Source organism: Spea bombifrons, chromosome 4 (assembly GCF_027358695.1).
Source record: "Spea bombifrons isolate aSpeBom1 chromosome 4, aSpeBom1.2.pri, whole genome shotgun sequence".
NCBI classification, from domain to species: Eukaryota; Metazoa; Chordata; class Amphibia; order Anura; family Pelobatidae; genus Spea; species Spea bombifrons.
Window position 1 is genome coordinate 81,603,597 of NC_071090.1, and position 18,458 is coordinate 81,622,054.

Here is an 18,458-nt window from a genome sequence, read left to right on the forward strand (position 1 = left end):
CTGCAAGTGATGTCCTCTGGTGGAATATTGTTGAAATTACAAATATTCAGGACACCATGTCATTTCGAAGTACAGTAGATGCTGAAAAATACACTGTTGAGTTCACCTTCAAGTCTAATATCCCAAATTGCCTTATATCTGTTAAAAAACACCCTTAAAAGTAACAAAATGACAACATAAGAAAATGGGTCAAAACACACAAATCATCTCCTGCTGCAATAAATAACTAAATTGCAGCACAACCTATAGGTATTAAAATATAATGAGCCATTTGTGTGTATGGAATCATTCTTCTTATATTTTATAGATGGAACATTTCACATAATGTTTCTTACAGTACATACATCTAAAGCGTGTGAGAAAACTAATATGCCCTGCTCCCAAGATATCAATCTAGAGGATAAAGCTGTAAACAGTGTGTGCGGTCGTATTATTCTACCTGGAAGAATGTTTTTAAACATAAATTGAGTTTCTTTTAGCAGCAGCACCTATCCCCTGGTAAAAATACTAAGTAAAATGTTTAAAAATATATACCGTATATTCCGGCGTATAAGACGACTTTTTAACCCCAAAAAATCTTCTTAAAAGTGGGGGGTCGTCTTATACGCCGGGTACTTACCAAGCCGGAGGTTCCCACGAGGCCACCAATCTCTCTAATCACTACGCGCCGGCTATTGATGCCGAGCGCAGGGATGCCGTCATGTCCCGGCGCCCGGCATCAATTGCCGGCGCGTAGTGATGAGGGAGCAGGGAAGCCCGAGGTCTGGCACTTCAGACCTCGGCTTCCCTGCTCTCTAATCACTACGCGCCGGCTATTGATGCCGAGCGCAGGGATGCCGTCATGTCCCTGCGCTCGGCATCAATAGCCGTCGCGTAGTGATTAGAGAGCAGGGAAGCCGAGGTCTGAAGTGCCAGACCTCGGGCTCCCACAACTGGATGGAAGACAGAAGATAAGGTAAGAGATGGGGAGAAATAAATTTTATATATATATATATATATATATATATATATATAAATTTATTTCTCCCCCCTTTCTCCCCATATAAAAAAAAAATATATATATATATTTATATATATATATATATATATATATATATATATATATATATACACACACATACGTGTGTGTATATACCGTATTGGCTCGGATATAGGCCGCCCCCGTATATAGGCCGCACCCTAAAAGTTTGGTGCTTTTTTAAAGAAAAAGTTTTTTTCTTTAAAAAAGCACCAAAAAAACATGCTGCCACTCTGCCCCTCCCCCCGGAGATATGCTACCACTGTCCTCCCTTCCCGGAGATATGCTACCACTGTCCTCCCTCCCCGAGATCCACTGCCACTGCCCTCCCTCCCCGAGATCCGCTGCCGCTGCCACTGCCCTCCCTCCCCGAGATCCGCAGCCACTGCCCTCCCTCCCCGAGATCCGCTGCCCTCCCTCCCCGAGATCCGCTGCCCTCCCTCCCCGAGATCCGCAGCCACTGCCCTCCCTCCCCGAGATCCGCTGCCCTCCCTCCCCGAGATCCGCTGCCACTGCCCTCCCTTCCCGAGATCCGCTGCCACTGCCCTCCCTTCCCGAGATCCACTGCCCTCCCTCCCCGAGATCCACTGCCACTGCCCCCCCCTCCCCAACTTACCGGAGCAGACTCCCGGGTGTCTTGCGGGGTCGGCGGGGGACATCTACGCAATACAACTTCCGGTGTCGGCACCGGAAGTTGTATTGCGTAGATGTCCCCCGCCGACCCCGCAAGACACCCGGGAGTACCGGTAAGTCCGGGGGGTGCAGAGGTAAAACGCATCCGCACGATGCGCTTAGACAACCTCCCGTGCCGGCACCCCCCCCGTGGGAAGTGCTGGCAGGGGAGGCTGTCTGAGCGTATCAGACAGTAGGATGCAGGTCCCCTGCACCGCTGCGGGGGATCTGTATCCTAACCCCGCTGCCTGCCCGGCGCCCGGGACTGCATGTCCCGGGCGTCGGGCGCTAGACCCCGAATATAGGCCGCACCCCCACTTTAAGGTCTTAAAGTGGGGGAAAAAAGTGCGGCCTATATTCGAGCCAATACGGTATATATATACACATATACATATACATGTGTGTGTAAAGGCAGGGGTGTGTGGTGAGGGCAGTGTATAAATGTGTATGTGTGGACAGGCATATGTGTAGATATATATATAGATATATATATTGTGTGTGTGTGTGTGTGTGTGTGTGTGTGTGTGTAAGTAAGGGCAATGCATGTATGTATATGTCAGCAAATCAACCAGCAAGGTACATCGCTTGCCGTGATTGGCTGGTTGTTGTACGCTGGGTAGAGGGATAGTCTTATACGGCGAGTATAGTCCAAACTCTATATTTGGACTGTAAAAGTTGGGGGTCGTCTTATACGCCCAGTCGTCTTATACGCCGGAATATACGGTATGTATTATACTTTATATATGATTGAATGATCAATGACATGAATATTGCTGTGGTTCATTAGAGGTTAACAGTTTAATGCAGTATGGACGTAGAGGGCTGTCCGCGAAAAACATGAAAGGATGCCCTTTAGGCTGTAGGTCCTAACTTTCTAGCCGCAGCAGGGACATCTTGCAAATCACAACCTGAAGCAGAAGCCAGTATTGCTGTATTACTGTTGTGATATAATTGTTTCCCCCTGCTGGCTGATCATGCACATTGCGATCAGCAATGCAGGGGAATGGAGCAATGTTTGCCGATCAGTGTGGTAAGCACAGGAGAGATCAGAGGGGGGAAATAAATTATAGGGATCCCAGTCACTGTGACATCACTGGCATAAGATATAAGAGAGCACCCCACCATAGACCTCCATCCGTAACGCACTGGGAACAGATCAAAAAATCACTAAACAAATTGTTTATCCCCAAATGCCTTAAGCCAATAGTATTACTAAAAAACAATACAATATAGGGTAATATGTAAGAGATGCATGTAACCCTTTAGAACATTAAAAAGCTTTGTAATTATAGAATTTAGTTTTTTTTAATATATATATTTACACAAATAATCAGGTTTTTATTATGTTTTGTGTGTGTTTCTATAATTTTAAAAGCTAGCCATACTTGTCCTGAACAAAACAATGTCTTATTTGTGTGGTTTCATCAAATATGGAAAAGGTGTATCATGGATTAGCAAACATATGGTAAAAACAATCAGATTTTATCATTGTCACCCCTCTCTTGAAAAGTTTTCCCCTCTTCTCACGCTAAGCATACAGATCACACAGTACTGTTCTACAGCTATGTTTTTATTCTGTATCAACTCTCAAAATGATATAAATAGAGCGGGCTAATTCTTTTCTATGCTGATTCAGATTTGTTTGCCTTCTGTTTCTCATAGCCCTGAACTTGGAGCCGTATGGTATGTGTTTCTCTGGCTTGCCTTCTGTTGGTGCTGCTGATGGGTATTCACCTTCCGCAATCTCTGTCGTGTCTGGGGTCTCCGGGAACAGTGCAGAAACTGGGCAAAAGGAGTAAGTCATGTAAAATAAAACCAAAAGGAAGCTTCAGAAAGTCAATTTGCAAGTGCCTTTAATCTGGCATGTAAAAACAGAATTCCAGTGCAACCGCTGGTTTATCTTACTATTGTAATTACCTTGCCACGATATGGCACCTCTGTACAAAGCCATTTAGAGCAGAGGTAGTAAACTCAAGGCACCAGGGGCCACAAGCAGACCAGGGATATTTGGGTATCCTGGCCTGCGCACAGATAGTTCAATTAAAATGAATGAAAATGATGTAAAGCCTGGCTGGTCTTTTACATTATCTTCATTGTATCAGTTTATCTGCCAAATGACTATTCAGTGGCTTATGTCGCAATTTTCCAGTGGTCAGGGCCTGTGCTTTACAAGCGTTAACCCCCATGTGAACTTGGTGCTCTAATGATATCGTGTTTCATATATATATATATATATATATATTTATATTTATTTAGCTGTATTATATACAATAATCTATACAAATCTAAAGATATATATATATATATCTATAAGTCCTTATTGACTACAGGGATCAAGCCTGATGAAAATTATGCAAGCATCATACCGTAAACTTTATTTTGCACATATTATTGGCCTTGCATGAGGATTGAGACAGTTCTACTCACCAATGTGCTCCTACAACATATACCGGGATATTATGCCGAGTTCTGTTGAATGTTCACACTTTTCCCAGAAATAATTATTTAGTCAAGTATAAGTTTGTATATTGTAATTGAAATATGATGAAAAAAAACAGACTCTGCTTTTGAAAGTTACCATACACAGTGAAATGTCTTTGATTAAAAAAGGCTTTTGTGATTGGCGTTTTAGGAGAAAATATAACATCATGGATGTGCTAAGGTTTATTTGCTTGGCCTACTGCACTTAATGCACCTTTAACTGGAAACTTGAAAATGTGATAGTGTCTCCTTAAAGCTACTCTTCATATGAAAATGCCCTTTCCTCTTCCTTTTAGAGAAAGTCACCTTAAGCTTCGTGATGTGAAGAAACTGTGGGGAAAGGAAGGTTACCTCTTGAAGAAGGAAAATAAAGTGGCTAAGCCTGAGCATATTTCTCCACCCGTGGAGAGTGATATTTCATTAGGTGATGAAGAGAAGCCCCCAGGAAATCCCTCTGACCCGTTGACTCCATCCTTGACTGAAGAAGAGAAGGAACGGCAGCAGTTGGCCTCCACGTTGTTTGTGGGACTTGGTTCCAATGCTGTCAGTCTGGTGGGTCTTAATCACTTATTGAAAGGTTATTATCCCACATGCCTCAGGGTGCTTAGTCAAATTAAAAGTGTAAATTAATGGGCTTAGGTGCCAAACTAAGGATTTAGCTGGCATTCACTTCCAAGGTTAGGTACAGAAGCATGCTGGTCAGTATATCCATGATTATATTAAAAGCTGAAAGCTGGCATTATATCTGCCAAAATAAGACCATACTAAATACCATAGAATTCTTATCAAAAGTCCCTTGTTTAGGGAATTTAGCCTGATTGCACAGGGCACAGTATCTAATAACTATCATATAATCATATTGTAATTGCACATTTCTCAGTTTTCACGTAAGTATTCTTATGAAGTTCTATTTGTTTTTGTGATCATGTTTATATGTATCATTTGGAGATGTTTACGTCTAGGGTTTTTTACTCCATGCAGATGGGTAAAGCAGAGCAAACCACACAGAAGTTTAAAAGAAAATCGAAAGCTGGTGGAAATAAAGTCTCTGACAAAGAAGAATGTCTCGGTAACTGGTCACCCTCCTTGTCCCCTGCTGGTGGTCTGAAACACACGCAGCAGATGTTAGGTAGTTCTAAATTATTATTACCCTCGGAAGAATCTCCGTACGGACTAGAGGAAGATGCAGTTGGCGGGAAACTCACATCTATGTTTGCGAACACCAACCTGGATGTCATTTTACCTTCAGAATCCTCAACTCTTGGCCATGACTTGCTGCTAACACCTACATTGCCTCCAGAGCTCTCTCAGTACCCGCACTCAGCAATCACAGAGATCGTGGGTAGTAAATCGCTGACAATGCACTTGTGTAAAATATGGAAAGCTGACAGTCTGCTGCTTTCATTTTGCTTTGTGAATAAGACACCTTTGATAATTAAAAATATCAGATTGACAATGGAAGAGTCTCCAAAGCTTATGGTAAGTCCTATAGTATTAGTATGTGAAGATGAGCCCCTGTTGTAGTTACATAGATCCAGTAAATGTCTTTGTTTTAGGTTTCTCGGAGTCTTCTTTGCCAAGTATCACAGCTAGAGGCACACAGTTTGCACTATTGCTCGGGTAGCGTACAGATGTCCCAACCATGCACCAAAGAAGCTTTAACCGGCTGCCTCAGTTATCGCACACAACAGGAGGGGGATCATCAACTCAACTTCTCTGTAGATTGTGTTCTGAAAGATTTTATCAGGTATAGTGCATTTTCTCTGCTGCAAACAGGATAATATTTACTCTAATGTATTTGCAACCTTAGTAGAATATGTGCTATGTGTTTTGTTTCCCTCTTGCGATAAAGGTAGCAGCCATGATTGTTTCCTCTAAGATAATTCTGTTTTTCTTTTTTTTAAATGAGGCAATAGAGGCCATCTTTTTATCTAATTTATTTTCTGAAATATGTCTATGGAAGCCGTAATGTTTCATTGTTACTGTCAGGTGATATAGGTTTACAAAAGTATTTTACTTATATATATATATATATATTTTTTTTTAACAGTTCTAGTGTTAGGATCACAAAATGTTTCTGAGAGTTGCATGTTAAAGGGATAGTTTAATGTCCCTGACACCCCTGTAAAATAGAATGGATATTAAAGTAAAAAAATATTAATTTGTACAGCGCTACTGAATTTGATGGTGCTATATAAAACAATAAATAATAATAATCTAATAAATCGCAGGAGGTGGCTGCCCTGGTGGAGTAGCAGTCATCAGGCTCCATGGTCAGGCTATTCTTGACACTGATTGGCTGCTTGAAGCTGTCATTCAGTTAAGTACTCCCATTAAAATCATTTTTCACACATGCGCACAGGGGTCTGAATACCCCGCCTCCAGCGCCAGTGCTGGAGATGTCTGCAAGCGAGTATATCGTGTGCAGGAAGATGTGTGTGGAAGATATATATATATATATATATATATATATATATATATATATATATATATATATATATATATATATATATATATAGAAAGAAGGTGACATTTAGGAACCATAAGCAGACTCCAAATGCGGACATTATTTGAAGTACAAGAACACATGCCCAGTTATTTTAGATAAATAAGTGAAAGGAGAAAAATAAACAAGGAATAAGAATTTTTTTGCATAGGAAGGTGAACGGGGGGGAACACCTGATAGAATAAAATAAAATAGATAAAAGTAAAACCAGATAAATCAAACGGACCTGATGAGACAATTGACATGAATAAATCCAGAAGATCGAAAACTGACAAACTTCATACAGAGAAGACTGCTGACTGCAGACCAGCAAGTCCTACAGCAATAGTTGGGAAACCCTGTTAAATAAAATAAGTGTTAAATATCTTGATGTAAGTGATGTTTACGATCAGACACAGCATGGCTTTTACTTCATGGAGTTCTAACTTATTGTATTTATTTGGCTGGGTAACTAAAATAATATGCCAGGAAGGAGCAATAGATTTCTGTAAGGCATTTGACACTGGCCATCACGGAAAAGGATGCAGATAGACATTCCCTTTGGAACAAGCGAATTGATAAATTAGAAGTATAAATGAATGACTTAGAAGACTGGCTGTGAGTGCGGCAGCTGCAGTTAAATAATGCAAAAGTGTAAAAATCCCAAGGCAAAATATGGCTTTAGGGATACTGTCGGTGAGAACGGCGAAGAGGGACTTGGGAGTTAAACATATTTTTTTCCATGGAAAATAACTCAACCAGTGAGCTTTTTCAATGCATACATAATATGTTCTAATCACACTCGAGAACTTATTTCATTATTCCAAACTAATTAAGCTACGCAGGGCTTGCCATGGCATGTTTCTGTGATTGAAATGTGGCCTTCTTTGGAAACAGTTTGTGTTTCTCTTGTACAGCTTGGTCTTTGCCAAGCCAGTAAAGATGTCCACAGTGACGGAGAACACTTCTTATGTTGACATAAACCTTAAATTCAAGTATACTTAAGCTCCAGTCCTTTGTGAGCGTGGTAGCATGAAACACCCTGCTTGTCACAGGGCTGATGAATACAGACATGTCTCCTGCGTACTACATCGGCCATTTGGCTATATTCTCTAACTTCAGTCCCATTTGCTCTGGAAAGGCTATATGACTTGACTATACTAATGCAAGGAATTAGTGTTTGACAAACATGGATACAGATTCAGCCTGGTGAATACCCAGCATATCAATTCTTACATCAAGACCCCAAAATAATGGTGTTGGTAGTGGACCCACTTTTCTAAGAGACTTTCCCAAGCATCCTTATTCTAAAATGCAAGCCAGAAAATTATGGACAGAGAAAAAAAATAAAAAGTGATTTTAGAAATCTAATGACGTTTGTAATGAACCATGTCATACTTTTAACAATTTCTATGTATCAGCGTTAAATACTTTGTTTTATTAGAAGGTAGTTTCCATTTGGGTTTATACTGAATGTGTAATGGTTCTTTGATAGTTAGAATGTAAATAAAAAGCAGTAATTTGACCGAACAGAAACCATTTTTTTATATTTGATATAGGCCGTTAAGGATTTCCACTGAAGAGTTCGGCAAAACATGGCTCTCTCTTTCTAATGATGTGAAACGAGTAATAAAGATAAATCCTGTCCGGGAGTCTCTGTCTGGAGTTCTTCATATCTTGCAGAAGAAACTAAATCTTCATGTTGTGGAAGTTGTAGGTAAGCGATGTGCTCTTTTTTGTTTTTCTTAATTTTTTTTAATATGCGTTATGTATGTAAGTATATTTGGGTATCCTTTTTGTTAAGCCTCCCCAAGACCCATGCAATCAGCTTATTATTATGCCATGCTGATTACACTGTGTGATAAAACGCTGGTTGTAGTAAACAACATTGAGTGAACCAGCTGTCAGCAGACAGCTCTCAAAAATATTAAACATGGTTCATGGGTGCCAAGTTTACATATTTACATAGTTACATAGTTACATAGTTTACATAGATACATACACTATATGGACAAAAGTATTGGGACCTAATTATTACATTTTCAGCCCATCCATTGCTTACAGGTTTATAAAATCAAGCACCCAGTCAACCATTTCCATACACACATTGGGTCGTACCCAAGAGCTCAGTGACTTTAAAAATGGCAGTGTCATAGGATGCCACCTCTATCACAAGTTTGTAAAATTTCTGCCCTGGTCCACTGTAAGTGCTATTATTGTGAAATGGAAATGTCTAGTAGTAGCAATGGCTCAACCACAAAGCGGTAGACACTCACACTCACAGATCAGGGCTGCTGGGTGCTGAAAAGCATAGTACGTAAAGATGATCTGTCGTCTGTAGCATCACTCACTACAGAGTTCCAAACTGCCTCTGAAAGCAACATCCGCACAAGCACTGTGTGTCGGGAGCTTCATGAAATGAGTTTCCGTGGCTGCACCATGTGCAATACCAAGCGTCATCTTAAATGGTGTGAAGCACACAGCCGCTGGACTCCGGAGCAGTGGAAATGTGTTCTCTGGAGTGATCAATCAAGCTTCACCATCTGGAAGTCTGATGGATGCAACTGCATATTAATGTCTATGTATTTAAAATCAAACAAATCCAAAAGGGAGTCACTCACCTGAACTAGCATTAATTATATGGGGGTGTTGCTGAAGACCAAAGCCATACACAATCTCTAAATCAGCGCACTCACATCAAATAGGTTATAAACGCTCATAACTCTAGTCCTTGTTAAAGCTACTTAAAAACACCTTTCTAAGATGACAAAATTGGAGTTTTAGTCACATCATATGGCCATATTATGCTAAGCCCACCACTACACCAAAGTACTCCAGTGTAGGTGGGTCCTAACACTAAATGCTGTTGCTTATATGGAGCTAAATCTTTGCAAGTATATTACTTACCAGGAGCCAAAAGGCCTTCCTAAACAGACACTCCTGCAATTTCTAGGTTTTCAAGGACCTGTGGTGGGAAGGGGTGCATAGCTCTGACCAGGCTTTTGGTTTAGCACCCCTCCCCACCACAGGTGCTCCATTGGTGGGGTCCTTGGAAACCTAGAAATTGTCTGTGTTTAGGAAGGCCTTTTGGATCCTGGTAAGTAATACTTGCAAAGATTTAGCTCCATCACCTTCAATGGATCATAACCTACAAACAGAAAATAAATGAAGAGGTAGAGTAAAAATACATGGGACTTAACCTTTACTAATAACTATTATAAAGAAGGACTGACAGCCAGCTCTAATGGTTACAAGGACCTAAAGCAACAAAATAAATGTGCCAATTGTTCGTGTAGTTCTGTGATAAGAGTATTCCCTCTAACGACAGCAAAACAGTTCTGGCTGCTAATGTTGTTACTTTTTAATTGTTAGCGATGAAAGTGAACTTTTCATTCTTGTGCTTTGTTTATTGAATTATGTATTCCCACTACCACCATACATCTTGATTCACTAACAAACCATTGTTGGATCTGAAATGTTGAACGTTATCAAGACCCTTACGTTTTTGGTTATTAAAATAGACACGAATGGCTGTAAATGTTAAACACAGCCTTATGCGTTTTGATCCATACAGCTAATATAAATAAAATAATTGTAAAGTAAAAGTGTGTGTTTACTGATGAGCTATGTGTGGTTACTGGAGATATTTGAAAGTGATATAAATCCTTGATCTAATGAATCTGTGTTTCTTCTGTTAAGGTGATGAAGGAATTGCTGCATGCCAACTGCTCCAGTTAGCGCCTTGTCTCTTGCACTGCTGCCTCCAAGAAGGAATATTGACTTTATGGTGCAGATCCCCGTCTACTGGCATACCAGAAGAATTAGTCCACCAGTGCCAGAAAGAACTAGAGGAGCTCTACAGATAGAAGTGAGATACTGTCAGTTGGCTCGCAAAGTTTACATGGCTGTACCGATTGTTACACACACCAAACCTTCGCTTGGCATTTGGTATGAGCCAGAGACTGCCTACTATATCCTTTGGCATGAACAAGCACTAAGGAAACTGATGTTTCACATGTACATTATTATGGAAGTATTTTAAAATGATATTATTATTCATCACCAAGCTATTCTGTTATATTTTCTGTGTTCCTTTTGCCTTCCTTTGAATGTAAACAGGCTTGATTTCTATTATGCTCATCTTGAAGATGTTGTCTTGGATGATATGCTGAATGGCTACTTGAATACATACCAAACATTTTAGTATAGAACTAGACTGTTCTTGTGACTTTGCAGTGGTAGTAGTGGTATTGCAGCACGTGGAAGTCACTGGCACCTATCAGTCTGTAAATTGTACAGCAAAATTACCTCTGTTTTTATTGTGAGAACCTGTATATACCCCCTGAGTATAGGATACTTATATCGTCTATTGAGAATGAGCTATTGGCCAACACATCACCCATCCTTACAGGATCAGAAAAGCATAATAAAATGTAAGGAAAAGCTTCCTCTAGCAGCTATCCAACCCTGCCTACATGCATCTACCTGGTGGATCATGTTCTTAGTCTTCCTAATACAGAGCATGATAATTGTTTACAGCAACAGGCAATGTCTGGCACCTAGCTACCATGAGAAACGCTTCCAGATGGCCATGACATTTTTGAATGGTATATGACAATGGTTTCCTTGACCCTGACAATAATGCAGTGTTTACTGGTACCTCAAGCAGGCCAGCCTTCAAGAATAACTCTTTAACACACATTGGTTAGACTGCAATGTGTGTTCATTAAACCAGAAGTTTGTAAGGACATTGAATGTTTCAGCTCCTCAACGTCACTATACATTACAAAGGGTCATCCCAATGAGCTGCTTGGCTAGAAAGGCTACCTTGTCGCTGAGTAATGGCTAGTTCAATCAGTGGGATGAACTTCAATAACCTCCATGCATTATGCTGGGTCCGATCAGCCCCTATTGCAGGAACTACTCGCTGGGGTTTTGTCTTCATAATGCATTAAGATGTTAAAAAGCTGAAATGTAAAACCTACCTGCAGCCTAAGTTTACTGAATACACAATCAAGTCATTTGTACAGACTCAGGTTTATGCTTTGCAATGGCCCTAGTGGTGTATTCAAGACTAAGGGCTAAGGAAGACCGCTATAAAGATATGAGTATATGATCAATTCACTATTATTACTGCCTTATTTACTTACTATAACTGTGCCTTGAAAGCCAATCAGTCATTGTATTTATCTTTTAACACAGCCTTAATAATCTTATTGTACTTTTCTTTTTTATTGGTATGAATGTTCATATAATTAATTATTTGTGTTACATGTAAAATGTATTGCAAGGCAAATAAGAGTGGTGTTTGGTGCCAGCATTGTACCCAGAATTCAGCTGTGTTCTGTTTGATTGAACTGTTTTGAAATCTCACCCTTAGCACCTCTGAGTCCAAGGCAGCAGAGTAAGTGTATGCTACATGCACTGCCCCTGGGCTGGGCAAAAAGAATCGCCGCTCTGTTAAAAAGTTAAGTTACTATCCGCTTGCTGTTTTAGGGCTGAATCAACTTCATAGAGGATTTTTTAAGTAATCTAACTGATTTGTCTGCATTGCAGAGGTAGTTCAGCTCTTTTGCCAGGACCAATTCACTGAAGTTAGCGTAATAACGTCAGGAAGATGAAACAGTTTGAGTTGGAGAGTGTTATGCTAATTTAGTGTAAATTGTAGGCAAAACTATTGCTGTTTTTCATGCCATGGGACTTGGAAGATTGTATAGAGAAGATGTCTTGTTAGCCTCATCTGATTACGAATAACAACATTCTGTTAAGAATACGTTTTTTTCTTCTACCTCTCACATCTGCCACATGTCCTCAAATAATTGTCTTTTAACCCCTTCGTGACAAAGGCTGATTTTACTTTTTGTACCCTTCGTGACAATGGCCATTTTAACATTTCTGCGCTGCTTGTGTTTAGCTGTAATTTTCTTCTTTCCCGTTTACTGAACCCACACACATTAGATATTGTTTTTTTCAGGGCAAGAAGGGCTTTCTTTAGATGACATTGTTTTGATTGTATCATATTATTTACTACTAAAAAAAGTATAAAATATGGTGAAAAATTTAGAAAAAAATGACTGTTTCTAACTTTTAGTTGAAAAATCTTTTACTCATCTATAAAAGGTAATGAAAAAACCTGCTAAATAGATTCTACTATTTGTCCTGAGTTTAGAAATACCCAATGTTTTTATGTTTTTTTGCTTTTTTCTACCCATTATGGGGCAATAAGTACAGGTAGCGTTTTGCTATTTCAAAGCCATTTTTTCCAAATCTGGTAATTCTTCCCCCCCATGTGCCATTTCGGGTATCTTTGAACCCGGCCAATGCAATTTACCCCATCAAGTCATATATTTTTGAAAACTAGACAGCCCAGGGTATTCCAAATGCTAGTATTTTAACTCTTTCCATGCACCATATCTACCACCAGTCTTTGTCAAACTTTGTGGTAGTCATTTTTTTGCATTTGTTTTTTCACACACATTTTACTTCAGGTATGAATAAACAGGTTCTGGTATATGTCACTATCATAAAACACCCCAATATGTGTTCAGCAACATCTCCTGAGCGCAGCGATACCCCACATGAATGATTTTGCCTGGCTGTTTGGGGGCAAAAGGGCCACATTTGGGGCATGCACATTTTTCAATGTTGAACTTTGGCATTTGGGGATCCACTGCCCATGCCCTATTTGGTACATCTTTGAGCCGGGCCATTTCAGTGTGCCCAATAAACCCATATATTTTTGAAAACTAGACACCCCAGGGTATTTCAAATGCTAGTATTTTAACTCTTTCCATGCACCATATCTACCACCAGTCTTTGTCAAACTTTGTGGTAGTCATTTTTTTGCATTTGGTTTTCCACACACATTTTACTTCAGGTATGAATTAAAAAGTTCTCGTATATGTCACTATCACAAAACACCCCAATATGTGTTCAGCAACATCTCCTGAGTACAGCGATACCTCACATGAATGATTTTGCCTGGCTGTTTGGGGGCAAAAGGGCCACATTTGGGGCATGCACATTTTTCAATGTTGAACTTTGGCATTTGGGGATCCACTGCCCATGCCCTATTTGGTACATCTTTGAGTCGGGCCATTTCAGTGTGCCCAACAAAACCATATATTTTTCAAAACTAGACACACCAGGGTATTTTAAATGCTGGTATTTTAACTCTTTGCATGCACACATTTTACCACCAGCATTTTTTCAAAGTTTGCAGTAATATTTTTGTGTGTGTATTTTTCCCACACACACCTACTTTATGTATGAATTTACAGCTCCTGGTGTATGCCGCTGTCACACGACACCCCATAATGTGTTCAGCAACATCTCCTGAGTGCACTGATACCCCACATGCATGGGTGTGTCATTTTTGTGGGAACTAAAAGGCCACATTTGGTACGTGTGCATTTTTCTAATTGGAAATTAGATGTGTGGCCATCCTTCTCCCGGTGTTAATTGGGACGTTGTTGAACCCGGCCAATTCAATTTACCCCATCAAATTATACCTTTTTTAAAAGTAGACACCCCATGGGCATTTAATATGCCAGTATTTTAACTCTTTCCATGCGAGAATTGTTTTAAGCTAATATGCTAATTTTAGGACTTGCTCACAAAAATATATTTTTTATATATATATATTTTATTTTTTTTGTCTTTTTTTTAAATTTTTTTTTAACATTTTTTTTCAACTTGGAGGTTTCCCTGATAGTGACATCAGTGGGAAATGATTTTTACATTTTACTAGTTTGTTACTATTTTTTTTCTAATTATTATTAATTTTATTTTATTTTTTAATTTATTTTTACTAATCACACTGTGATTAGAAAGCTGGGCTCCATTGACTTGCATGGTGAATGCAGTACCTGTATTCAACCTGCAAGTGGAGCCAAAGTTCTCTAGATGGTCTGGACCATCTAGCAAAGTTTTAAAATTTGTTGGTTCCTGTTACAGGGCAGCGGCCATCTTGCTTGATGGCGAAGATCATCGGCAGCTGCGGCTGTGACCGCTCTCCGGAGCGGTCACAGCCCATCGAAAGGTAAGTGTTTGGTGTCGCTGGATGCCTCCTGATCGAGGCATTCCAGCGACACCATTTAGGTTTAGGAGGCGATCGTCGATCGCCTCCTAAACGCTTTTAAAACGGGCGTCCGCCGCCATACAAAGTATGGCGGATGTTGACGCCCCGTGGAGGGGCCAGAGATGGCCCCTTCGTTCCGATCGCGGCGTTGCTGAATGCCTCGAGGTCGAGGCATTCAGCAACGTTTTTTGGGTGCAGAAAGCGAAAACAGATCGCTTTCTGCACCCGTTTAAAGACGTGCCGGTCCTGGCACGTCAATTGTCGTAAAGCACATGCTTTTCCGTGTCGTGCCAGGACCGGCAATTGTCGTTAAGGGGTTAAAAGGACTGGTTGGTAAAAAAAAAAAAAAAAAAACATCTAACGTGTAGCATTTAGCACTGTATTGATACATTGATGCCCATACAATATACCTTCTGTACAGTAGGATTGATCAGATCTTCCACCCTTTACAACCATGCCTTCTAGCAGTCTTTATTAAAAATGGACTTTAATTCATTGACACACTTGTTTTCCACATTTGCTCTTCTAGAATGCACGTTTTAAGGTTCTGGTATGGTTTGTAAGCCCATGGTACCATTTTAGTGGCCTTTTGGTGTATGCTCATCCCTGTTAGCTGTAATCACACTGTTCTTATTGGTGTAGTATACAACTTAATGTGTCTTGGTTTCCTTTTTATACTTTTTTTCTTCTCCCTTCAATTGGTAATTAGTCAAAAGGTGTTCTTGTGCTTTTCATACCAAAATATTCCATTGGCACAATACATTCAGACAATGATTTTCACATCTTAGCAAACTGATTTGGGGGAGTTGTAAACAAACATTGCTATTAACTTACTGTTACCATAGATAGTGTTGAATATAATTAGAATTTGTGCTATGAATGCATGTGGCAGGCAAGAAGAACCACGAACCTGGGACTATAAAGTGACTGTTCCTCACTAGAGCAGTTCGTTCTAGAAACATGTTATGGTACAATATAGTGTTAACGACATACCAGCTAATAGAATGATCCAGTGAGAAGGAACCGCCGTATGGTTGCTTTGGTGATCACTTTCAAAGATTGCAGAAAAAGCACTTCTACCCAATCCTAATGTTTTTGACAAAGGTGTTCATGGTATCAATATTTTTTTCTGCAGTTTATATCCTGGGAGTTGAACAATTTTTTAGACAATGATGTGTCTGTAAGCGTCAGTGTGGTGGTCGCCTCGATGTCTCCTCAGCACTAACACCATTATACTGTTTGGTGTTTACTACTGCTATCTATTACTTATTCCCTGTAACAGTGTTTGAGCATTGCGAGGCAAGTGGCTGGTTCCATGACATTGTCTACCCAGACTGTTGGCTATTTTGTTTAAAGTACATATTGTATACTAAAAAGCAGCAAGTATTAAACACTCTCAAAACGGTAAAGTATAACGTAGCATGGGCCTTGCGTTTGTGATTAGGAAGCCAATTAACAGAAACTGCTTACACTGCTTGCAAAAACAATGTTGTCAAGTAGAGCACTTAATGATCCCCTTTGTTAACTATGTTTAGCGGTTACGGACTATTAGTCAGTAATTGAAGGAAGTGATTAATAACAGACCTGGATGTGGAAAGACGCTATTGTATAGCCATGTTTAACTGTTTTCTTTAATGATAAATTAGTACCGCCCTACATTGCACACATCCCAAAGTCATAGTGTATGTAACAAGATTCACTACTTTACAGTCAGACCCTTCCTATTTAAAGTGGAAGTCCCATGGGAAAAATATATCTGCAGACCTGGAGGCTTCTGCTGTTATATTTTGGGTGACTTTCCTTGCTCAACCACCACATTGAGATGATTCTTTATGGCAATGCTAATAAAGTATGCCCCTTCTGAGCCTTTCATTAAGTCAACTTCTGTTCAATGCCAGCATGCACTCCAGAAGTCGATGGTAGTGGTGCAGCCGTGCCATTAACCTTGATATGCATCAGAGCAATCACTTGGTTCAGTGTTCAGATCTTTCCCACAATCCGTGTTTTTACTGTGCTGTGATCTTTCAGGTAAATGTCGGCCTGTATGAAAGGTTAAATCAGAGAATGTCAATTACATGTGTATTTCTAGTTCTGTAACATTTGGAATGGGAAAAATCTTATTAGGTAGACTCCTATCTTCCACTGATTCCTTTATTATAAAGAGTAGCCCAGCCCTTTCTAAAGTGAATGATTTCTTGTGGCAATGGAATAGCTATTTGAACTTCTCTGTAATTTTATAAAATACCAATATGAATTAAGAACTTAAGGTTCTGAAAAATGGAAAGGGAAGGAGCCTGTGATCATATACGTTATAATGTGGTTTTGCTAGTCAGTCTAAGCTTATCTCTGCATTTCTAACTTTTGAGATAGGCTGTTTTTTCATTAGCTGGGGGCAAAGTAACTGGTGTATTAAATAGTCACTTACACACTAAACAATAAAGCATTCCATGTTAACAGCATAGAGCACAGGCACGAGACTGTCTCTGTTGGTGAAGTTTTACATTAGTCCTTACCAAATTCTAGGCCAAGATGGACAACAGCGGCCCTCCTGCAACCGCTGGGAGCGTAGTCCAACTAGAACGGAGGCTCGGTTTTTAAGCTCCCTCCCCAGCTAAGCCAACAACCCTGCCTTATGCATTCCACAGCCAGCTGTTTAACCCCCATCATTAAAGAACATATCAGTAACAAAAATATATAAGCCACTGGTTGAGCATGACGACTATCCTTTAAGTGGATGGCATCTTACACCTACACTTTTGCCTTAGGCATTCCAAATGCACACACTTTAAACTTAGATACATGCCCCAATATATAGTATTTCAGAACTTTTAAAATGTCTTAACCAGACATATACAAATGGGCCAAAAACTGTTTAGACATTTTTTGATTCCTTTTTGGGCAAGAAATTAAAGCTCCCTACCAATTCATTTTGGCTAAAATTTAGGGGGCATGTTTGATTCACGAACAAATGCCCACATTCATGGTGGAATCTTTAACATGCGCTGGCATAGTAAAGTATTTTGATATATTTTATATTTTGCAGGAGCAAATTAAATGCTGAAGTATATGATACTCAGTCTGAAATGAACAGGTTACTAAGCCTCAATTCAACTGGCTGTCTTGTCGATTTAATATCTAATCTCAAATATGTATATTCAATGAACAAATGCAAATGAACCAGGAGGTTTGTTAAATATTTGCTATAAGCCGTCTTCTTATAGATCTTTTGAGGCAGCAGTACTCAAATATTTTATTTTTACATATAAACAGCCTGGATTACAGTTCCTGCAATTAATTTAAAAGGATGATAGTGAAATAGAACACAATGTTTTGGTTAAATGCTAGAAAATCTGAGGCTCCATCTGGGGTGTCTTGTGGGATTTTTGGCACATGGGTTCGATAACAAAATCCACCATGACCTATTAGTATGAATAATATCAAATTATTCCTTGGTCTACCATAAACTTTAACCAGCTGCTCAATGATATAAACCATTTGTTTTTCTGAAGGGCAGCCCTTCTACGATTGAAGGTCTTTTATTCTGCATAGTATGTGGCCCCCTACATTTATTGAGTCAACACAAAGCTGGTCAGACAAGGAGGGTTTTTTCCCTCAACATATATCTGGCATTTAACCAGTTATGTTATTGCTTCCGGTATAGATTGAACTCCCTTGCTATGCTTGGCCTTATCCATTAGGTTATTTATTCCCACTGGGATCTT

General features: G+C 39.7%; 1 protein-coding gene across 1 annotated transcript in view; it reads left to right on the forward strand.

Annotated features, from left to right (window-relative positions):
- AP4E1 (adaptor related protein complex 4 subunit epsilon 1) overlaps positions 1-10,577 on the forward strand; it is a 36,898-nt gene extending 26,321 nt beyond the window's left edge. The window contains exons 16-21 of the mRNA XM_053465200.1: positions 3,353-3,485; positions 4,468-4,723; positions 5,153-5,650; positions 5,728-5,918; positions 8,216-8,373; positions 10,356-10,577. Coding sequence (XP_053321175.1) covers positions 3,353-3,485; positions 4,468-4,723; positions 5,153-5,650; positions 5,728-5,918; positions 8,216-8,373; positions 10,356-10,522 — 1,403 coding nt within the window. The 3' untranslated portion in view covers positions 10,523-10,577. The remainder of the gene's footprint in view (positions 1-3,352; positions 3,486-4,467; positions 4,724-5,152; positions 5,651-5,727; positions 5,919-8,215; positions 8,374-10,355) is intronic.
- Positions 10,578-18,458: the final 7,881 nt, after the last annotated feature.